General features: G+C 46.5%; 1 protein-coding gene across 4 annotated transcripts in view; it reads right to left on the reverse strand.

Annotated features, from left to right (window-relative positions):
* The window catches only part of MAPK8 (mitogen-activated protein kinase 8), a 273,704-nt gene that overhangs the window by 235,721 nt on the left and 13,580 nt on the right, over positions 1-24,403 (reverse strand). For all 4 annotated transcript variants that reach the window (XM_085608772.1, XM_085608770.1, XM_085608771.1 and 1 more), the window contains exons 2-3: positions 2,356-2,508; positions 1,932-2,109 (exon numbers count right to left, since the gene is read on the reverse strand). In XM_085608772.1, the coding sequence (XP_085464898.1) occupies positions 1,932-2,053 (122 nt within the window). In that variant the 5' untranslated portion in view covers positions 2,054-2,109; positions 2,356-2,508. The remainder of the gene's footprint in view (positions 1-1,931; positions 2,110-2,355; positions 2,509-24,403) is intronic.

A 24,403-nucleotide genomic window follows, 5' to 3' on the forward strand; every position in this document is an offset into this window, starting at 1 on the left:
CAGCCTTTTGTTTTCCGGGTGGGGTTGGGACAGGGGCAGTTGTACTCACTCGTTGACCTGGAGTGATGTGGTCATCGGAGTCGTCTGCTTCGGATACGATGTCGAGATCCTCCGAATCCTCTGCCTCCGGAACGTCGGGGCCTTCATCGAAGATGTCCTCTGGCACCGGAGCAGCCTGTTGCAACAAAGTGTTGTCAATCCCGGCGATCACGGATAGTCTTCTTGGACCGGAAGGAGGCGCAGGCATGGCAATTCTTCTCCTCATGCTCGGGCGAGAGACAGCGTTTGCAGACCTTGTGTTGATCACTGTGTGGGAATTTAGCTCCACACTGGAGGATTTTTTTTTTTAATGGAGTCCTTTCCATTAGCCGTAGGCTCGAATGGCATCGAAAGACTCAGTGGCCCGCGTCAACGACCGGAATAGATTATGTGAGTTAGCGCGTCGAAAGACACGCGAGCGAAAACAATACCGTCGAGTTTGCGATGGTTTGCACGTCGAAAGGTTTGAAAAACACAGTACCGAACAGGAGCGCTGAAGATCCATCCGAACCCGATGGCGGAAAAAAAACGGAGGATGGAGTCGATGCCCTTGTGCACTATCGTACAAAGGAGGAGTCACGTATCTTGTGACTACAACAACTTCTTCCAAGACAACAACAAGGTGCAAGCATCCGAGCCCAACACCAGATGGCGATCTATGCACAGTGTGAATTCTGCAGCTCATATGCCTCGAACAGCTGGATTATATTAAAGACACTGAGGCCAAGATTATCCCTCTATGAGGATAGCCACTCTAGTGCAACTAGTTATCTCATTAAGCTCAAATGTCTTGGGTTTTTTTCTTTCAGAATAAGAAGTTGTCTCTGCTTGGGCTTTCTGTTGGCGAAATATTTTGTACACAGGAATATGTTTTTTGGCGTGCTCTTCGCAGCACCGGAAGAAGGATGCATGTGGGGGGACTTTATAGCTTGTTAGAATGTTATTGAAGTTCTATATTCTTTAATTGTTGCTACTGTGAGCTGGCAAAAAATATTTGCATAATCTTAGCCTCTGTCCCTTTAATAAAATCCAGATTTTCTGCCCACCAGGCTCTGAAAAATCTAAATTTTCCAATGGAATTATTGAACAGGCCTCCAGACTTTGAAGGACTGATACTCACTTCGTTTTTGCTTCTCTTTCCAAATGGAAAAAGCCCAGTAAAGTAATTTATTAAAATGTAGTAATCCAAAAGTCTACCAATAAATTTCAGTGGAAACTTAACTAAATTTGATTAATTTCTAGAAAGAGGCCATAGCTACTTCTGCAATTCCATTATAAAGTGCTGGCCCAGGTGCAAATGTAAGGTGCCAAATAAACGATATGCATCGTAAACATGTGGCAAAACATTATGGAATTTCTGATGAAAGCACCAGCTACTTCCTAGCTACTAGCCAAATAATTAAATTTACATGCTAATACTTTCCGATTAGGGGCATTAAATCACAACACCAAAATACAAAGATAGCATATGAAGTGCAAACTACGGAAAATGGTTAGTTACCTTACCAACGGGGAAGATTAAAGCATGTGAATTGAAACTGATGAAAGATCCAATATTGGAGGAAAAAAGTCACACAAGATAGAAGTGTTAATTCTACATTCCACCCTACACTCACTTTGTCTGAGTACAGAGATATAGCCAATTTCTTACTACTGCTGCTTCACCTCAATCTTCGTGAAAACTACAGAAATCATCCCTTGACTTGTTGATTCAGGAGCAAAATGCCCTAAACCTTCCAACGTTAACGACAAAGAGTCGTGTTTGATTCCACATTCACGTCGCCATAAGAAAATGCAATTGTATCATGAACATTCTGTACAGTGAAAATTCTTAAGAAAATAAGAAACACGGTTAATAGCCTAATTCAACATATTAACAATTTTTAGCTTACCAAACAATTCCCTGTGCTCCTGAGCCGATTGGCTTTAGGTTCTGATAGCGCTTCAAGACAGTGAAGGTGGAGTCCCCAATCTCCACACTGCAGAAGTTGCTGTCCCTCTTTCCTCTGCTCATGGTTAGACCGATGTTACTATCACCAATTCATTAAAATCTAAAATGCAGTCAAAACTCTGGAACCAGAAAAAAAAAAAATAATAATAAAATAAATGAATAAGAAACTGTCCATGCCATGGGAGGCAAAAAAACAACAGGGAGAACAAAAAAGTACAGAGAGGGTAAGGACACAAAAAAGCCAATACATCAGCCAATAAACGGAGCAATAGCACATGTAGTGCACCGTGGGAATGTAGGGTGCAGTTACACTGCAACTGGGGCACAGTATGAATTTTCAACCATTTATGCTTTTACAAGATTACCCTTTCTAGATGAAGTCCTCCAAACAGCCAGACCATCGAATTACAAACAGCTTTCCAGATATCGGACCCTTGGAAAGGACTGTTGGTTATTGTCTTTGGTTCTTCAAGCCAGGGATGCAGAGCTTTTGGATCATTCAGGTTGTTGTAGAAACCCTTAGGAGATGAAGGAAAAACAGATCAGGAGGGTATTTTACAACACTTTCATGCTCACTGAAGACCATAGCTCGAATGGCAACCGTACAAACAGCTTTATTTGAGATGATTAGAGGGCTTTACATGGGACAATAGCAAAGGTTAACCGGTCATAGTAATGTCAAGCATTTCACCAGTTGCATAGTGGTAGCAGTAATAGCCATGTTAACAGTGGAGAAACTAAGAGAAATTAAGCTCTAAGCCACCGAAAACAATGCTGTTCAGTATAATTTGCACGATGAGCTGTTGAACATTATAGGAGAAACGAAACAGGACATTTAACATTTTCAGCAGACAATGCAAATACAACTTAGCAGGAAGAAAACCAGCAAAGGGACACATAAAATTACTGATTTATCCAGGGCATGTTAGCGGGGGAGCCTATGATATTGAGTATTGTATATGCTACTCAGACATGCATTTACAGAGCGTGTCGCTGATATCTGAGGATCTATGCCCCATTCCCTAGTACTAATTGGGGGAGATTAGAACGATGTTACCCACCCTGACCAGGATAGATGCCGCCCCACAGCTATACAAAACACGCAGAGGGAATCACGTCTGGGACCACTAGCGGAGGCACTGGGATGGTATGACACATCCAGCAGATGTCGGCTACACGTACTTCTCAGCGATCCACGGGTCATTTTCAAGATTAGATTACAGCTTCAGCACCAGAGCACACACGTCGACTGAAAGGGGTGGATATCTTGCCAAGGGGTCTCCTTGACCATTCCCCAGTCCAACTACAGATAGAGATGGGGCCAAGACAGTCAGCGCTTCGCTGGCGGCTATCGCCATGCATTTACATAACCCGAGCTACAGAGTGGGACTGCATAAAGCCTTGATGGAATATTTGGCTATGAACAAGGGGACGGTGGGATCCGCTACTATACTGTGGGAGGCTATGAAACCAACCATCCGAGGATTCGACATAGACCATTGCACAGCGGCTAAACGCCAGAAAAGCGAAGAGTTGATACAACTCGAAGCTCAAATCATCCAAACCGAGCTGTTAGCACAAGAGCGAGATGGGGTGGCACATGCAGCCAACTAGGTATCTTACAGAGAAGGTATCCATGCATCCAACTAGATGAAGCCAAACATATATGGCAAGCCACACAAAACCGGATCTACCAATGGGGGATAAGTCAGGGAAAATGCTACATAGACTGTGCCAATATTCCTTGAAACCGACACAAATACCCATAATTAAATCAAGCACCGGAGCGATGATCGCTGATCCCACATGGGGCCGGTGCCTTTGCTGAATTCTACCACGCACTCTACACTAAACGGGAAGTCCTCTAAGAATCCCAGATCAAAGACTTATTTAGGGATATACCACCTCGACCACTGACAGCCGCTGCATGCAAAGCCCTAGATAGTCCCATTACACTGGAGGAAATAACTTCAGCGGTTACATGGATAGCTTCCAGCAGATCACCAGGATCAAACGGACTCCCTAGTGTATTCTTCAAAATGCATACAACGATGCTGGGCCTGCAGTACCTCGAACCCTAAAGGAGGCACTTATGGCGAAATATCTACCTCCGGACTGGAGACATGCGGAGATATTGGTCTTTCCAAAACCGGGTCATCCACCGGAATTATGTGCATACTATCGGCCCATATCTTTATTAAATATTGAAGCCAAGATACTTGCTAAGATATTGGCGGATAGGCTGATACCACACCTCCCAGCCTTGATCCATCCAGACCAGGCCGGCTTCATGCCACAACGTGCGACGCGACATAATATACGGAGAGCTTATAATGCAATAGCCGCCGTTTATAGACTAGACAGACCAGTAGCCTTACTACTAATGGATATGGACAAGGCATTCGATTCAGTCAGCTGGACCTACATGTTGATGTTATTTCGACATTTAAACATGAGGCCTAGATATATAGCATTAATCACACTATTATATACAGCCTTTACGGACTCTGGGTTGCAGGGGCGACATCAGCATGATTCCCGATTCATCGGGGAACCCGACAGTGCCCCCTTCCCCCCTTGCTCTTTGCTCTGGCCAATTTAGCCCATGGCGATCTGGACGAGAAAGGATGCACTCTACCGGGGCTTTGAGTGGACCCCCGAAATCACCGACTGTATCGCATTTTATGCGGACAACATCCTGTTTTTCATGACAGATCCACATTGATCTGGCCCCAGAGTACTACAGATCATGCGTGTCTTCGGAGAAACTTCAGCTTGTATATGAATGTATCTCAATCATTGCTGTGGACGCTAAGAGGATGGATGGGGAGCAGTCCGTGGTCAGAGGAACGGCTGCATGTGGTTTTACGTATCTGGGAGTTTACGCATCAGATAATTAAACCATGTCCTGGGAACGTAACTCGTGGCAACAACCGAAAAGGTGAAGACCGAGGTTAAAAACTGGTCGACACTTCCTCCGTCCCTGTATGGAAGACCAGCTATCTTTAAGATGGTTTCTCTGCCCAAACGGTTGTACCAGCTACAATCTTACCCATATCCAGTCCCCTTGACCTGGTTCCGTCAAGTCAACGCAGTGCTGGGACACTTCCTGGGGGGGGGGGGGGTTTGGGTACACAAACCACTTATTGCGGGGGTATCGCCGCAGCAGACATGCAGTCCTACCACGCCGCTGCACACCTGCAGATACTGAATAAATGGGAGGTATGGGTCCAAAGAGGACCCAGCATACAGGTTCGAACAGTCGAACATGGGGGAGCTCTCTTTACATTCATTCTTATATAGTAGGACTGACCCCAAAGATCTCCCCCCGGCGACTAGGGTGGTGATTATGACCTGGTGACAGACCCTCCGTAAAATTGGTTGGTGGGGGCACCTAACAAGCCACTCCGCTCTGGCAAAATCATCTACTTCCACATGTTGCTGATCTTCAGGGATTCCAAAACTGGGACCTAATTGGAATTCCTTCCCTTGGAGATGTCATGGAGGGAACTGTCTAAAATCTTTTGAGGGCCTCTGTAAAGATTTTTCTATGCCCCAGATGCAATTCCATAAATTCTTACAACTACGACATGCACTTTACTCATATATTAAAGACCTGACTACTATGCCAGAATTTAGCCCAATAGAGGACAAAATATTGATGGGGGACGTAGGGGGGATCATAACATTTCCAAAATGTACCAAACCCTAGTTACCAATAGTCCAACAACTTTAGAATCCCTGAGAGTAGCATGGGATACTGATATCAGCCCGATTGATGACGATGACTGGGCGGAGGTGCTCCAGTCCCAACGCGAGGCACCGGTCTCGACCCGACTTCGCCTCATCCAGTTCAAATACTTACACAGGGTGTATTACACCAGACAGCGGCTATGGAGGGCGGGGGTGATTGCTTCTCTGCTTTGTCTTCGATGACATGTGGAAGAAGGTACAGTCATACACACAATATGGTCGTGTCCAGTCCTAGAAAGTTTCTGGCGTGGGGTATTAAACTGCCTGACTGAGGTGCTAGCTTGGGACATACGGAGATCTCCAAAATTAACCCTATTACAAAGTACTGACACTTTAGGAGGAAACGGGTACAAAAGACATTTGATGTTCCTAAGGTCTCACCCTAACAAAGCGAGACATTGCCAAACTGTGGAAAGCAGGGACCCCGCCCCAAGTGGCGCTATGGATTTTATTATGGAATTGCAACTCCCTGTTTTCATAGCTCGGGGGTGCCTGCAAAAACATACCAAAATATGGGTAAGGGGGCCCACCTATAGGAACATACCTCTGGAAATGCATAACGAGGCAGAGGATCAACTAGCTACAGAGGTGATAACAGATACGAGGACAGAGAATCTATTGACTCACTCATAGATACATCAAGTAGATGCGCGACGAAGATCAAAATATGTACAGTTATTAGGCATAGCTAGAGTTATGTTTTTATTAGACCTAAAGTACGGGGGAACTTACTTGACTCAGAACACACATGGGGAACTGAGAATAAATGTTGATATACGATGTCTGCTTTTAAAGATGTATTGCCGCATGATGCTCAAACACCCTGTACTGTATGAATAAACCAATAAAAGATGTTCTAAAACAACAAAAATTACTGATTTATTTCTCCTGTATTTGTGGTTATGCTGGAGGTTGGGTTATTCACAAAGCAATAGATTTTTTTAAAACCCAGGATTGTCTTGGAACCCTCCTACAATCCTGAATATATATAGCTCCTAACCATGGTGACTCAGCGGTAAACCGGATTATGACAATCAACAGTTTACATAACTATCCTGCGACTATGCAAAAGACTCTTCAGTACTGGATGAAAAGCCAGTCTCAACATGCAGTCTCCTTCCTTGGATGACAAAAGGAAAACTGAGCTACGAATACAAAGACATTGCCCACCTCATATGACCGGGTAAGCACCTTTGAACCCCAATTACAATCAATATTAAAGTATACAAAAAGAGAGGGTGGAATGATTGAATTAATCGGGCCACATTCCAGTCCTTCGTCAATTTGCACACCATGCCACCTCAATTTGCACACTGCTTTATGCAAATCAGTCTTGACCCTGCTCCAATGGGAACAGAACAGCCCAAACTGTGGGGCCAGGTCCTCCCTGAACTAGAGCACAAGCAACCACCCAGGACCAGTTTTGTCCTTTTCAGGGGCTCATCAATCAGCTTGGGTTTGCATATGGCTGGGTCCAAAACTGAGGTGGCATGGTGGGCAAAAACACAAATGATGGAGATGTGGCTCAAAAGATTGCCAGTGGATGAGATTAATTCAAGCATTTCATCCATAACTTTTTTTTGATGCCCCAATTACAATCAAAGCATGAGACGATCTAAAGTTAAAAAAAATATATAAATATTCACTGAAAAAAACCACAGGTTTCATGGACTGTATAGTTTGTTGGCCATTTCACTGGTACAAAACCAGAGAGGTGGTCTGAGGCCACGCCCCTTTTTACATCTCTCTGCAACGCAACTCTGTGGCACTTACTGGACGTACCTGGTGGGCTAGTTGGCCCCCAGGATTCATGGGGACTTAATTCCCTAACTGAAAACACACCACAGGGTGCGTGGCCCCCCCCTCCTCAGGCCAAATATGGCCCCGGGGACCCCATCCCCCGGCCATCCTTTTTTTTGTGTCTGGGGGCCGCGTTGCCCCCTTCCTCAGGCCAAATATGGCCCCGGGACCCCATCCCCCGGGGCCTGGCCTCTCCATTTATAAAAATAAATAAATAGGCAGGAGAGGGGGGCCACTTCCAGCCCCGGGGACCCCATCCCCGGGGCTGGCCCTCTCCTTTGGGGACCGTGGGGGGAGCCCTAATCCCCGCATCCTGCGGGAGCCAGCATTGCTTTTCCACACGGAAAGCTGCTGACATGCAGCTCCCCGTGTGGAAAAGCAATGTGGTTTGGATTTTGAAAGCGAGAGCAGGTTTCCCCGCTCTCGCTTTCAAAACCCAAACCACAGTTTGCAATGACAGGGCGGGAGACGCGCGGCTCCCGCCCTGTCATTGCAAACCGCAGTGTCCCGGGGGTGGGCACCCCAGGACACTACAGGAGCCGGCCCTGGGGGGTGGCGGTCCCCAGGGCCAGCGGCCCCCCTCCCACATAATGCAAAGCCCCGGGGGGGGTGGTGGTCCCCGGGAGTCCGTTACAGACCCCCAAATTTAAATACTGGTGCCCTGGGGAGGTAATGGTCCCCGGGGAGTGTGGGGGGGGGGGGGGCTCGAGCACCCCCCCCCCACACACACAGGTGTATTTTGTTAAAAAAAGAAGCACAAGGGGCTGGCGTTCCCCGGGGCTGCGGGGGGGGGGGGGGGGGGGGCAATGTGCCCCCCGCAAATAATTAATGAAAACCCTGGAGTGGTGGTTCCCGGGGCTTGGGGGGGCCTTGGAGGCCCCCCACAGATTTAAAAAAGAAGCCCCAGGGGAGTGGCGGTCCCCGGGGCTGTGGGGGGGGGGGGGCACGCAGACCCCCGCAACTCAATCTTGCCCTGGGGAAGTGTGTGGGGGGGGGGGGGCGGGGCGATTGGGGCCCTGCCCACACTTTTTTTCATTTCACTGCCCCAGGACCCGGCCCACCCGAGGGCTTCAATGCAACGAAGCATGGAGCCCGCGATTCATTTTTTAAATAAAAATTCGGCCGATCTGTTATTAAAAAAAAAATGCTTTTTGGGCACCAGGGTGTCCCTGTGGGACCCCCTGAGCAGGCCTAGGGGGTCAGGTGTTACTACCCTGCCCCCTTTTGTTATTTTTCACCTTTTGTTTTTCTGTTTTCTGCTGCAAACACTTCCTGGTTTGAAGTGTTGACAGCCAATTAGAATGCAGCTCGTGGTCAGGAGGGTGCGCGGATCCACCGCACCTCTCTATATCGAAACGTTTATTTTTGGATTTTCTCACCAACTACTGAACGGATTTACACCATTTAAAAAAAGGTCTCTTTCTGGAGCTAGGGCTACCTTTTTGCCAAATTTGGTATAATTCCGTTCAGCAGTTCGGGCTGTAGTCGTGTCTAAAGTTTCCTATGGGAAATAACATGGAGAAAACGCGTTTTGGGACCCCTTTTTTTCCTCGGCCACCGCTTGGCGAATCACCCCGAAACTTTCAGGATAGGAGCCGACTAGAACAGGCCATAAGTTTTGAAAATTTCGCAAAGATGCGTCTACGGGCGCCAAAGTTATTGGGAAAACAAAAAACGAGTTTCCCATGGAAACTAGGTCCTAACTATAACTACCTACTGGCGACCGCCAGAAGGTAGGTAGGTAGGTATGTATGTATGTATGTATGTATATATTTATATTCACTGAAAAAACCAAAGGTTTCAGGGGCGTTATAGTTAGGAATTGGCATTTAAAAAACCTTAGAAATTCACTAAAAAAAAACATAGGTTTCAGGGGCGTTATAGTTAGCCGGACATTTCCCTCGTACAAAACCCTAAAAATTCCCCTGTTATAGTTAGTTCAGCTAACTATAACTCGCGCCCCCGCAATGCACTGCTGATGAAGTCACATATTACATCACTCATGACATGGTCAGTGACATCACTGATGACATCACTGATGACATCATCCAGTGAATGTGTGTTTTTCTGAAAATTTTAAATAGGTTTTATATATTTATAGTGAAAGGCCTATGGAAGAATGAGTGGGTGTATAAGTGATTTTCTAGGTGCGTAACTGAGTCTATAAGTGAGTCATTAAATGTATCTTACTGCAGACTAGTGACTAAACTGTGTGAATGTCTGTATGTGTCTGTGTGTTGGTGTATAAGTGGCTGCATGGTTTTGTGAATAGCTATATGAGTGTCTATATGGGTTATTGATTGGTTGTCCGAGTATCTGTATGGGTGCCTGAGTGTTTGTGTGGGTAGGGTGTGTGTGACTCTGTGCATAGATGTGTGAGTGGGGGATTCAGTGGGTGCATAGTTTTAAGAGTGCATCTGTGATGGACTGTATGGTTGGGTGACTGTATGTAAGGGTGTGTTAGTGATTGAATGTATATCTCAGTTGTACATGTGTCAGTAACTACATATGTGAAACAGTGTATATGTGTGTAAGAGTAAATAACTATATGTGAGAGTGTGTGATTTTGGGAGTGGCTGTATGGACGAGTGTGTGCTTGTATCAGTAATTGTATAAGAGCGTCAGAATTTGTTAGTATTTTTATGAGTAAGTGAACTTGAGTGTGTTTAACTGTATAGGTGAGTAAATTGGACTGTAATTAATTATTTGCATGACTGACTAGGTGTGTCTGTACCTCAATGGATGATTGGCGGTGTGTGTGTGTGTGTCTATATAGGTGTATAAATGCATATGATTGTCCTGTACTGAGTTACTGTAAGTATGAGTGACTGTACAGGTGAGTGAGTGGAGGTGTATGTAGACCTAAGAGTCAATGAGTGGGTATGTAGTTATTGGTATTGGAGTATCTATGGTTTTCAAAATGGCCGTCTGAAATTTTGAGTCGGTGTATCAAAGGTTATATTAGGGTGTGAGAAAATGCACTAATTTATCACATGGATGACGTCATCAGTGATGTCATCAGTGATGTCACTGACCAAGTCATGAGTGATGTAATATGTGACGTCATCAGAAGTGCATTGCGGGGGCGCGAGTTATAGTTAGCTGAACTAACTGTAACGGGGGAATTTCTAGGGTTTTGTACAAGGGAAAATGTCCAGCTAACTATAACGCCCCTGAAACCTTTGGTTTTTTCAGTGAATTTCAAAGGTTTTTTAAATGCCAATTCCTAACTATAACGTGCATGAAACCTATGGTTTTTTCTGTGAATTTCAAAGGTTTTTTAAATGTTAATTACTATCTATAACATCTCTAAAGATATCATGTTTAATGATTTTCATTGGATTTCTATATTTTTCAAATTCAGTGTGTCAATTTCATTAATTATGTTTTTTGAAATTCTTTTTCATCACCATTTTTTAAATTTATTTTAATTAATTCTTTTAAAAATTAAAAAATATTTGTTTTTATTGGGTTTTTCAAACATATTTTTTTATATTTTTAAAAATATATTTTTTTAACTATATATTCAAAACTATTTTATATATATTTTGTGCAATGTTTTTGGATCCACGCACCCTCTGCGCACCGTTCTCGATCCCTACTAACAGCAGCACCCTGACAAGAGTGTGCACCGCTAGGAACATGAGGAAGAAAACTCTGTGTGACGAGCTGTGAGCCCGAGGCAGTGTGGTGTTATAGAAATGTATTACGCGCACGTATACCACAAGTGTGGAAGGCTAGAAAAATGTGTATGAAATAAAGGCTAGAAACAAGGAGTCTCCAAGAGACATGTGTACGAGACATCTGCGTGTGAGATAAGAAACAGAAAGAAGTACACCTCAGACAAGAATCAGAAACAAATGCAGGAGAAACCTACAACAAGCAGCACCGACAGACAGGGCGAGGGCTCGAAGGGGTTAATCACGAGATGCAGCAAACACTGCCAGCTTTCAGCATGAATCGGGTCAGGCGCTGGAAGTCTGCGGGGGGGTGATTCAGGGTATGAGGGTGGGTGAGACACAGGGAGGGATTAAGAAAGGGGGAGCTAGGATGGGTAGGGATGATGCAAAGTGACACTGCGAGGGTGGTGAAATAAGGGTAGGGTGAGGCAGGTGGCGAGGTGATGCAGGGGCGAGAGATACGATGGGAAGGAAGCGAAACTATGAGGGGAGAGTGGTGCTTGAAAGCGTGCAGGTGTGTGACAGGTGTGGGATAAGACTGAGGGTGAGGTGAGAGGGGGGGTGATGCGAGGCTGGGAGGTATGACAGGGTAGGGTGTGACAGCTAGTGGGGTGAGGCAGAGGGTGAGTGACGGAGGAGTGGGAGATGTGAGGTCGAAGGGGCGGAAAGGCTGCACACGGTGAGGATGTGAGGGTGGTGGAATGCAGGGAGGGAGTGTCAGTGGGCAGACAGTTTGTGGTGATGCAGGGGTGACACTTTGAGGGGTGGGCTGAGAGGAAGAGAGTGAGAGGAGGATGGGAAGAGACACCGCAGAGTGAAAGCAGTAGTTTAATGCAGGGGTGGGGCTGTGAGGGAGCGTGGCCACGGAGGGGTGGGGGTGCGACTGTGAGGGTTAAAATGACGAGAACGAGTTTAAAGCAAGCATAAACAACGCGCGGCCGCGAGACGAGCTCTGTGGTGGGGGAGGGGGGAGGGGGAGGAGCGGACAGACTAAATGCTACGGGGAGAGCTTTAACAAGCTGGTAACCTCTGCAACCGGCTCACAACAGGCCAGCAACGCGTCCCTGGGGTGCAAATTAGAGGTACCGCGAGAATGAAGTCAGCCTTCTTACTTAATTTGCGCCGAGGCTGTAAAGTCGAGAGCGCATGCCAGCAGCCAGAGACAGAGGCTCAAAATATAAACGCGAGGTCCGAGGTTGACGCCGGAGGTGCTGTTAAATGGCGACAGTTTCGGGTTTCAAAGCCTCCGGCATGGCGCAGGTGTGCTGTAGGGACCAGGAATCAATGCTGAAACTAGCCAGAAGCTTTAAAAACAAGCATTGGTCGCGCAGCCGTTAAAGTGACGAGAACGAGTTTAAAGCAAGCATAAACAATACGCGGGGCCGCGAGACACGCTCTGTGGTGGGGGACGGAGAGGAGCGTTGAAGCACGCACTTGAGAGAGCAAGCGAGAGGAAAGCCAGATGGCGCCTGATCGCGCGCTGTAAGGGTGCCTGCGAGCGATGCGCGTTACAGTGCACGTAACCGCACGCTTTAGGCCACACAAAAAGCTGTGGTCGGCTTTTTAAAGCCCACTCACTAAATGTCTTGCCAGAGCAGCACATGCGCTGGTTCAGGCGAGACCTAAAAAGCATATAGAATGGTGACTCTGCAACTTAAACAACCAAGTCACTAAAGATGGCTTCTACTTGATGGCAGACAGGAATCCCCTGTTCTAAGGGCTAGCTTGATGTGGAAAAAAGGCGACTGAAGGAGAGTGAAGCCAACATGACAGATTGTCACGGAAGCAATTAACGGAGGCCAACCATTGGCAAAAAAGTAAAGGTGGGACGATCTACCTGGGAAATTCACTGAAACTGGCTAAACTGCCATGGGCCAAATAATTTTTAGTCGCTGGCATAGCACCACCGAGACTCAAAGACTGATGTAAGAAGGGGGGGGTATGGGGACTAGCCTCAAACCTAGAATAATAGCAAACGGACAAGGAGACTCACCTCTTGCAGTCTGATCAATTCATATTGAGCTTTAAGTACCATCCACTACGCTTTTGGGTCTCAACATGAAGGGTGCCGATTTTGTGAAAACATGACATAGAAGCAGTGGAGAGAAGAAATAGACCGGCTCAAGGAAACCGCTTGAAGGGACCTTGCAGTCACTTTAGAATTATAAGGAGGCAAGATTACATTTATCAACTATGCCCCCCCCATACTCTGCACCGGAAGAACATCGTAAGAGAGTGGTTCGAGAGGAAGTTGGGGCAGCAGAGAAAAATCTGATTTTAGGAAGAGACATTAGTTTGGGACAGTGGTCCAGAAAGATGCCACCCGCCACACCCCTCCCCAAGGACACACACATATATACTGTAAAGGCTATGTCAGGGTCCCTACAAGCACTTTTCAGTGATTAAAAGTTATCGGATGCAGGGAATGTCTCCAATTTTGCAGTAAGGGACTTCTTTTAATTGCATGGTATAGCTGCCATAAGGAATTGAGATTAGGTCTGTGTCCAGCTCCTTTATTACTCAGACTCCAACAAGCTCATACGTCGCAACTTTCTATTTCAGACCATGCTCATGTAATGAAAGTGGGCAGAAGGGAAGCAGGCAGGTAAATCAAGACTACGGAGAATGTGTAAAGCCCTTATAAGAGATTCAGCCAATAGGACATTGTCCAAAGAGGTACATTACTTTTGCTAGAAGAATGATGATGCAAACACTGCTACTGCAATAAAGTGGGATTTTTCAAGAGGTTGATAAGGGGAAAACAAATTGTGCTACTAATTAGGGGTGCATTGGAGAAGAGACTTCTGGAAACCTAGATTACCAAGGCCATGGTAGAAGCTGAAATAAGAATGAGAGCAAAACTATGGAGACATGCATATAGGCAGGTTCCTATAATAATCTAAGACCCCATCCATGAGGGACACCAAAATTACTCTAATCCCTGAGGCAGGCAAGGACAGGGAGGACTACATTCTACAGACCCATTTTGATTTTCAAAAGCAATGCAAAATTCTTCAGTAAATTGTTGACGTGTAGGCTACAAAGCACTGACATTTCTTATACAGTCTGTCACAAGGGGTTTGTTAAAAGCAGGTGAGGGAAAAACAACATTAGAAAAGATGCCCATCTATTAGAAAAGGCCAGAAGCGAATGATCCCAGCACTACTGATGGCTTTAGACAGTGATCAAGCGTTTCATTGTGTAAACTGGGACTTCCTAGATTCTTCTCTTGATAAAATAGAACTTGGCAACCATTTGAGAAGATGGATTCTGGCTAACTATCAGAAAGAAGGTTAAAAAAAAAAAAGGACATTAAATGGCTTGCACACAAGGAAGATGGTATTAGGCAGTGCCATCTGCTCTTGCCAATATGGTTTGTCTATACCAGTAAGCCCCTGGTCAAAAGAATCCGGGCTACGCAAGAGGTGAAATAGATTAGGTTTCGTAATGTGGATCAAAAAAGTTAGCCCTTTGCAGATGAAGTGCTGCTGACCCTATATGAGCCATTGTCAGAACGTGCTTCCACCAGGCACAGGAGCAGAATGTCGCAAGTTCCCAATGCCCCATTATGATTTCTCAGCAACACGCAAATCCAATAGCATGAATGTCAACGAAACCCAAGGGGGGAAAGGGGATGGTACAGAGAAGAGACATCCACACTATGTCAGATTCTTCCTTCAGCTTCAGACGTCTGCCACTAATCTCCTTCTGGCAATACTGGAATGTGACTGTGGAAAAATCATATATTAAAACATACTGCACATTTTGTGTGCCCTAATTAATCTCCCTCTGCATGTACACCTACCCAGTATTGGTGTGACCTATGCTTCTCTTCTTATTTGGTGATTACTTGACTTCTGTGTTCTGTAAACTAATAATTACAAAAAATGTTAAGCTATTTACTCTAATGTTGAATTCCTTATCTATCCATCTCTCTTTTTCAATTGCAGGATCATCACCTCATGTAATTTCAGCTGTAGTAATATCTGGAATCTTTTTAATGGTAAGTTCACTTCTGTAATACTATCTTTTCTCCTTGATAGATTTTCGTATTCCTCCCTCTGTAGACTCAGGAAATAAATACCAAAGCTTGCTGTGAAGTTCAGTCAATTCGTGCTATGACTAAGGTTAATATTGCAGTTCAAATCCGACTCGAATGCTCTACTCCTAGCTTCTAAAAAATAACTTGACTTGTGCTGACTGACTAAATACCTATGTTGAAAAAGCTCTGGATGTTGTGCATGCTCTAAGAATTTACACTTGCCCAGAGCGAATGTGCGCGCCTTCAAAACTCAAAAATACGGAACAGTCTTACTGTAGTCTCCCTCAGTAAATGCTTCTACATGCAGTTCTCGCCAGATTCCGAAAGGGGTGAGGCACGGCGAAAATTTTCCTCACAAGCTTCAACGGCGCTTTCTTCCGTGACGTCCAACTCTCCTCGTGAGTCAGGTGAAGTGTGCAATACAGCGGGCACCGCACCTGGACAATCCTGATTACGGTTATGAACTAGAGCGCAAACGCGCAGCTCTAGGCCTCGTCTCCTGGCGGCCATTTTAGGGGTGGCATCTGCTCGCAACTTAACTCGCATTCGATTTACTCTTCTTTTTACTCTGGCCCTAAGTGCAATGCCACTCACGGACAGTCTTTTTCTCTGTGGAAGGCTTGCAATCCTGACAGCCATAGAAATGTATTCAAGTAGTCATGTAGATAATAGCAAAGTTTGAAAGGTTGCCAGGATGCAAAATTAAGATAAGTTTGGAATTCTTAATATATCATTGCAGTCAATTAGAGCAAAAGCTCTGAAAACTCTGACTAAATATCCATGGGTGAATGAGCAGATCAAGCATTTGGGCACGAAGGTGATCATGACCAGAGGAGTGTGGTATGCAGTCGATTAGCCTGCCCCGAGGTCCCACCTTGCTCCTGAAACACATTAGGCTTCTTGTATAGGGAAAATTAAAGTGATTAAGATTAATATCCCTTCACATCTTCTGTATGTGTTTTAATCCCTCCCAACTACTATTCCTGAAAGTTATATCAAGGGACTACAGGAAGTCAGCTCTAAATTTATATGGGCAGAGGATGAGCAAGAGAAAGCTGAACAACCTTTCTGACTTGCTGGAGGACTCGCATTTCCATAAACATAAAAATACTATAAGCCCTGGCACCTACACACTGTGGTTAGGTGGTCGCTCAAAGGTTCAGAGAAAAGTTAGCTACACGTGCATCACGCACTTACAGCCAGAACACTCTGGAAAGTTGCATGGCTAATATAGGAGCATTAGCCATGTAATCTCTGCAAATCAGGAGAGACTAGGACAGCACTGAAGGTGTGAGACTTACCACATTCATGCCCCCCCCCCTTCCACAATCCCCAATTTATCTAAGCATTGAGGGAGACTGTCATGCTATGAGAGTTCGGTTTATGAATGGCTGCATTAAAAATATCCGATTTGTGCCAAAAGGATTTTTAGATCCCAAACAAGACAGATTGAGGTATTTACAGATGAGACACTGGGTGCTCCAGTCTACATGCTGTCTTGAGTGAGACGTGGCTCAAAGATTTAAATTGGGAAATAACTGAGGTAGAGCCAGTATATCTCTGAAAGGTTGTTTCCAAAAACTACAGGAGTGTCGAGCATAGAAAAGAGTCGTTAGTTGATGGTGTACTGATATCTTACAAAGCAGTGCCTTAAGCAGTGTTGTAGATGTGGCAAGGAGGTGAACCCAATGTTGCATGTACGGTAGGAATGCATACTTATACCAAAGTTTTGGGAAAGAGCCAAGCTCATGTTGATGAACAAGTTACTTACCTTCGGTAATGCATTAACTGATAGAGACAATATCCAGCTGCAGATTCCTTACCTTTGAATTTCCCAGCGCCAGAGTGGATCTGGAAACTTTTGCGCGAGCAGTATCCCTGTGCGCAGTCAGGTGGCTCCTTTCGCCTCCGCGTGGCGTCGTTGGCGCTCGACATCACATCACGGTCACCTATATAGGCACCAGCTAGGCAACCAGACTTCAGTTTTGTTTCACAACTTTCTATGCCAGGAGTGCAGAGCCATGAATTAAACTGACCAGTACGTGCCCAAACTTGGGCCTTGAAAAGGGGGAGGGGCAGTAGCGTCTAGCAAACATGTGCAGGGAAGCCCATGTTGCTGCCTGGCAGATGTCTAGGACTGGCAACCCACGAGGTAACGTCGTGGTCGCAACCTTCCCTCTGGTTGAATGTGGCCTTAAGCCCTCAGGAGGCTCCTTTTTAGCCGGGGCATAGCAGTTCCTCATACAGAGAACAATCCAGCGGGAAATGGACCGCTTCTGTTCTACCAGATCTTTTTGAGCTCCCACATAGCCCACAAAGAATTTGTCGCCCACCAGAAACTCTTTTGTGCGGTCAGGATAGTACGGCATCGCTCTTTTTAGGTCCAGATGATGGAGTCACTCCTCTTCCTTAGAGGGAAATGGAGGAGCATAAAGGTGGGCAGTGCACCACTTTAGGTAGGAAAGAGGCCCGGGTGCAAAGCACCACCTTATCCGGATATCCAGAATTATATTGGATGATAACGCATGCAGCTCACTCACCCTCCAGGCAGATGATAATGCCACTAAGAATGCGGTCTTGACGGTAAGCAACCGGAGGGGACAATTATGTAGCAGCTCAAAGGGAACACACATGAGGTAAGTGATAATCCATTTCAGATCCGACTGAGGAACAATGAAGGGCGTAGTGGGAAACATATGTGCAAGCTCTTTCATGAACCTATTTACAATAGGAGACTTGAATACAGAGCATTGGTCAGGCAGCTGCAGGAAAGCCGACCGAGCAGAAAGATCACCCTTGAAAGTACCCAGAGCAGAGCCCTGCTGGGCGAGGGTAACACTAAAGAGAGGAATATCAGAAAGATGGTCAATAGACTTTTCTGTACTATATTTTACAAACTTTTTCCAATGGCGGCTTGGTGGTCGTCCGCCTGGCCGCCAGAATAACTGTATAAACATTTGGAGGAAGGTCAAACACTATCAACTGCCACCGCTCAATCTCCACGCAAGGCAGCGGAGAGTTGACCGGTTCAGGTGGAGAACCCTCCCCTGTTGAGACAGAAGATTCTCCTGAAGGGACAGCAGATTGATGCTCACTTTCAGAAGCTCGGGATGCCAAACTTTCCGCACCCAGTACAGTGAATGACTTGGGACCGGTCGTTCCTGATCATCTTGAAAACTCTGGGCAGGAATGGTATGGGTGAGAAGGCATACAGGAGGCCTCAACGCCACTCGCAACGAAAAGCGTCGCCAAGCAATAGCTGCCTTGCAAACTCTAACGTCCTATACTGATGACATAGCGCACTCTCTTTGGAGGCAAACAGTTGGCCTTGGCATTCAGAGAACCTGCCAGGTGTTGAACCACTAGGGTTATGCCCTGGTGTTCTAGCCATGTCCAGAGACGCAGGGCCTCTTGACATGGGGCCCACGGCCCCACCCCACTCTGTTTGTTGCTGTACCACATGGCGGTGGTGTTGTTCGTGAACACCTGCACTAACTTTCCCTTGACAGAGGGAAGAAATGCTTTCCTTGCTAGTCGGATCACCCAGGGCTCCAACAAGTTGATGTGGAGCTCTGATTCCGCCATAGACCAGAGTTTTCTACCTCCATCCCTCCCAAATGGCCACCCCATCCCAGGAGTGCTGAATCTGTCACTTTCAGTAAGATCTGGTTGGGGAAGAGAGAGGGGTCTGCCTCTGACCCAACTGCAGTCTGTTAGCCACCACTGCAGGTTCTTTGCAGTTCCCGCCGAGATCTAGATCACATCAGAGAGATTCCCCAGATACTGCGCCCATTGGAACTTAAGGTCCCACTGCAGGGAAAGCATACACCATCTGGCATGATTTTCCAACAAGATGCAGGAGGCCATGAAGCCCAGAAGCCTCAGAGTCATTCTCACCGAAATCCAGGATAGAGCTTGAAACATCGGTTTCATAACCTGAATATCCTGGGCTCGCTGCTATAAGCCGGAAACTGCACTGTGGCCAGAACAGCTCCAATGAAAAGGAGCATCTAAGAAGTCCAGCATCCCTTCAGGACGTTTATAGTGAACCCCTATGGATGCAGGTGGCCCGCCGTAGTCTGGTGGTGGGAAACAGTCTGGGGAGAGGACGCCTTCAACAGCCAGTCGTCAAGGTAGGGAGGAGGGGGGGGGGGGGGGGAAAACTGAAACCAATAACCTGCGCAGATGAGCTATGACCAAAGCCATCTCCTTGGTAAACACCCGAGGTGCGATGGTAAGGCCAAAGGGTAGCACAGTGAACTGAAAGTGCTTGTGGTCTACCTTGAACCGCAGGTAACGCCTGTGGGAAGGCAGGATGGGGATGTGCAAATATGCATCCTGCAAGTCCAACACTACCAGCCAGTCTCCTTGGTCCACGGCAGACAAGACTTGAGCCAACTTCAGCATCTTAAATTCCTGCTTTTTGAGGAAGTGATTGTCCTATTCTAGACCTCCAAACAGTCAAAGACCTTTGTTCTTTCTGGGTATCAGAAAATAGTGGGAATAACAATCACTGACTACTTCTGCTATCGGAACATTTTCTATAGCCCCTTTGGCCAGGAAGGAGATGATGTCGGGGTCTACCTCCAACTGGACAACTGTAGTCTTGCAGAACCAAACTAGGAGGACTTGGAGACTGCAGCATTCGGGAAATTGGTGGCAGACAACTTCTGGCTACCATTCCCACACGGTCAGAATGCACCCAGTCCATGTCCTCGCACAACTTGGGAAGCGTGTGCGTGTGGGATGGAGGTTGGGGTATGGCTGATGCAGATGAAAGCACCTTCCATTTCCGCGAAAAAGACGAATGGCAGACTTGAGGCAAAGTGTCACGAAGAGGCCCAAGGACCTGGCCGTGGCCCGCGAGTCCTTGAAGCGCTCCAGTGCAGAGTCTGCGTTCTCTCCGAAGAGTCAAGTTCTAATGAAGGGCATGGTCATGAGGATGTCCTGGACATCCTTCGTAAAGCCAGATGTTCTCAGCCATGGGTGGTGCCACAAGGCCACCGTCGACAAAACCGTCCTGCCCAGTGAGTCAGCCATATCCAGACCACACCTAATGGTAAACTTTGAAACATCCCTCCCATCTCTTATTGTGTGGGAGAGCACAGCCCGGGCCTCCTCCAGGAGTCATGGCAGCACTTGCACAACCATTTCCCATAGGGTATGCAAAAAACTGTCCAAAAAGGCATGCAGTGTTCCCAGACTGCAATACTAGGCACGCAGAAGAGAACATCTTCTCAAGTAAATCTAACCACTTGGATTTCCTGTCCTGGGGCGCGGAAAGGAACGCACAATGGGATCTTGAGGCTTGGACTACCAAGCTCTCAGGGGTAGAATGTTGGCTGAGGAAACTTGGATAACCCAGGACAGGGAGATGGAGGTGTGCTTTTGTCCTGTTCACAGGAGCCCCTGTGCGAAGCCAGGATCAAGTGCCCAGAAGGGCATCAGTCAGTGCTTCACTGAAGGGCAAAAATGGTTTGGATGAAGAAGCCCTAGGCTGAAGCACTTCGGTCAAGAGATTAGTCTCAGCCTGCAACGAGGACAGCTCCAGGCCAAGGACCTCCACTGCCCTCTTTACCACCATAGCAAAAGACGTAAGACTTTCCCTCTTCAGAAGCCACAGTAGTTGGAGACAGCATGCCAGTAGGTGGAGGGAGCATACCAGTAGGTGGAGGGGGGTCCAGTCCACTGGCTTCCGCAAGCTCCTTATACAAGTCAAATTCCTCATCCAGAGTGTCTAACTGGTGTTCTATAGGGTCCAGTGACTCCTCACACTCTACCATGACTGCAACCTTCTCAAAATGTTCAGACAACAACCTAGAGCCCCTGGGCTTAGTCTGCGCTGAAATTGGCGGTGATAGACACTGTTCTGACTCAGAGTTGTCGGGAATCAGAATGGAGCTGGCGCAGCTGAGGGGAGCTGGCGGCACCGGGAGCATAGACTTCGAGGCCAGCATAGGTCACGTTGGCACGACCAGCACCAATTCGGAATCGCATCCATGAGACCCCACAGAAGCCAAGGCAAGAGCACAGAACCTGGTGGCACCTCTTCTGACCCAGCAGGGCCCGGAGACACATTGGAGGGGGTGGCCCACTCGAATTCGACACACATGGCCTCATAAAAATTGGAGCGGGGGGGTTGCTGAGGCTTCAAGAAACGGGGGAGGCGCGGAATCGGATTTGGCACTGGCTCCACAGAACTGTGCCTGGAAAGTCAATGTTCTGCACTAGCCTTGTCAATCCTCAAAGGAGGAGGTGAATTCAAAGTCAGTTTAGACTACTACTTCTTGTGCTTCTTCCCCGAGAGCCGCAAGGAACTCTAGTGCAATAAAGAAGACTTGGGGCTCCTGAAGTGGTCCCGCGATCTTCTTTTCCTCGATCGGGAGCAAGACCACTTAGGAGTTGTGCTAAATGGCGTCGACTGCAGAACTGCAAGCAGCTTTAGAGACCGCTCCATCAAAGCCTTCACAACGTAAGCCGGCAGTCTGAGACACCATAAGCACACAAGGTGCAGGTCAGTAACAGCCATGGCGCGGTGACAGGCGTCACACAGCTTAAACCCTACCTTTCTAGAGGTCATCCCTCGACACACAAGGAAAGAATCTTTGACAAAACATCAAAAACAGTCTATCAAAAAGAGATAGAGGGGCAGCTCTTCTCCGGATCAACACTAACTGGCGCGTTAAGAAAAGAACTGACGTCCGCGTGCCTGGATGGTGCCTACATAGGTGACCGGACGTCATATCTGGCGTAGATGACGTCACGTGGATCCAAAGGGAGCCACCAAACAGCGCGCAGGGGTACTGTTCACGCAAAAGTTTCCCGGTCCAGTCTGATGCTTGAGAAATTCAAAGGTAAGGAATCTGCAGCTAGAAGTCTCCATCACATAACTTATTTGAAGGTAGGTTCATGGAATGCGGATCTAGAGTAATTTTATTGCATCATGCACAATCCCTTATGCAAGGAGTCAAAAGTCGGGGAGCACAGTTTTCTCATACGATGGCAGTGACAGATTTACAGCAGCTTACTGGAAGAAAACCAAGATATCGACTGTGGCCCATTTGATTCACTACATATGGCAAATGTTGGCAATGAAAAAGCTCATCTCTGACATCCTACAGGACTTTCCATTTCAGAAATGTTGCTGACCAGCTATATGCCATATGACAGAACTTAGTCCGATGCAAGACTATCCACCACGTTTGAGGGTACTCCATTTCTCTGAATAAATTACTAAAGCTCAACTGACTTCCCATGATGGGGAGGCAATCACCTGGTACCTCTCACATACAACGGCAGAAACAATGCAATGCAATAAGTGTATCTTGTGAAGGGATGCAGTCATTAGGAGGTTCTACATTTACCTCACAAAAGACAACTAGGAAGGTTTGATGTAGGAAGTAAGTTGGGTATTACGATTTAGATATAGGTGGGAATACTAGAGAATGTTATTTTTTTTTTATAAATAATTTCTAGTGGCTTTATAGAGCTCCACAAAGAGCATGGGTAGTTAATATACAACATCAATTCATGTTTTGGCTAGGAATGCATAGTAATGAAGAAAGAGGGAAAGGATATACAGCTATACTGCAGTTCCCCCCGACCCCCCACTTCATTACCAATGAGTCGGTTGCTATGACCATACAAGAGTCTAGCGAGTTTAACACAAAAAACAAGTGAGTTTTTAAGAGCTTTTCTAAAAGAAAGAATTTGTAGTAGGCCTCAGACTTTAGAGGAGAGAGTTCACAAACATGGGTGCCAAGTCCAAGAACGTTTTTCATGGCAAAGCTGGTTTTGAATTTTGGTGATTTGATGAAAGAGTACTAGCTCCTTGAACCTCATAATCCTCCAGAGGAAGTTGACAAATTTGATGTGTATTTTAGGAGGTGGGGAGGTGTCTTCAAGTGAAAGCATTGAATGTTAGGGGGTCATACCTTAAATTTCGATTGTGATTCTAATGGTAGTTCGTGGCAATATTCTGCTTTGTTAAGTTATGTAAGCAAGAATCATCCTCAAAGTAGTCCTTCAGTTGCCTCGGCGAGCCCATAAAAACTAGGTAGGGGGTACAGTATTTAGCAAGCGATTTAAGTAAACACATAGTAACTAAACTTTGACCACCCGCGGGGATGAGTGCCCCAGATGTAGATCACAGGCGGCGGATTTCCTCCACATGATTTGGGCATGCCCTAAACTGGGTCCCTACTGGGATGCGGTGCTGGCACACCTTCAGAGAGCTACAGAATGGGCGCTCCCTAAAGAGATACGACAGATTCTTCTTGGCTTGATACAGACCCCCAAAAACAAAAAATTGAGTAGGCGTTTCCTTACCTTGGGACTGGTGTTAGCCAGGAGGCGATTGTAATAGTATGGCTACGCCCGAGACCCCCAAGAGTAGAGGAATGGATGAGAAATATGTGACTGGGCAACAGCAGAAAGGATGCAAATGATGATGGTTCGGCAAAGACGAAAAACTTGAAGACTACCTCCAGGCATGGTATCAGATGCTTCAGGACCTCAAGAGGAGGAGGGGGGGGGGGGAAATGGGGGGGGAGGGGGGGGTTGGAGAGGAAGGGGCAGTACATGGGGACTCAAGAACCCACAAGTGAAACAGGAAACATCACACAGGGGACGTCAGGAGGAGGGTACTGTGTGAGGTACACCTGAAATACAAGATTAATGACTGTCACCATACCAAAAACCCATGATAACCGGGACTATAGTTGGGGAGGGAATGGGGGAGGGGAGGGGTAGGGAAAGAAAAACCTATGTTTGGCTTGATATGTTTGCATTCTTTCCAGATAAGATAGCTCAATGTGAAATTCCTCGGATTGACTTGATGCCACGTGGGATGTTGGGGTACAGGGGACTGCGCGGTTGCTGCAATATAGAAAGGTAACATTGTTTCTATGTAGTTTAAATGGCAATAAAAAAAAATTTTTAACAAGATAAACTAAACATTGACCAAGCTACAGTAAAGGAAAAGCTTTTTATTGTGTCCTGTGAGGTACACAGGTGAGGGTGTTAGGAAGGAATGTTGTGCACCACGGGAAAAAGGCAGAGTGGGACATGCACTGTTCGGGGGGGGGGGGGGTAGAAACACATAGGCATACACTGGGAAATTGGAATACTCCTGACTGA

This window comes from Triturus cristatus, chromosome 1_2 (genome assembly GCF_964204655.1).
Source record: "Triturus cristatus chromosome 1_2, aTriCri1.1, whole genome shotgun sequence".
In the NCBI taxonomy this organism is placed as follows: Eukaryota; Metazoa; Chordata; class Amphibia; order Caudata; family Salamandridae; genus Triturus; species Triturus cristatus.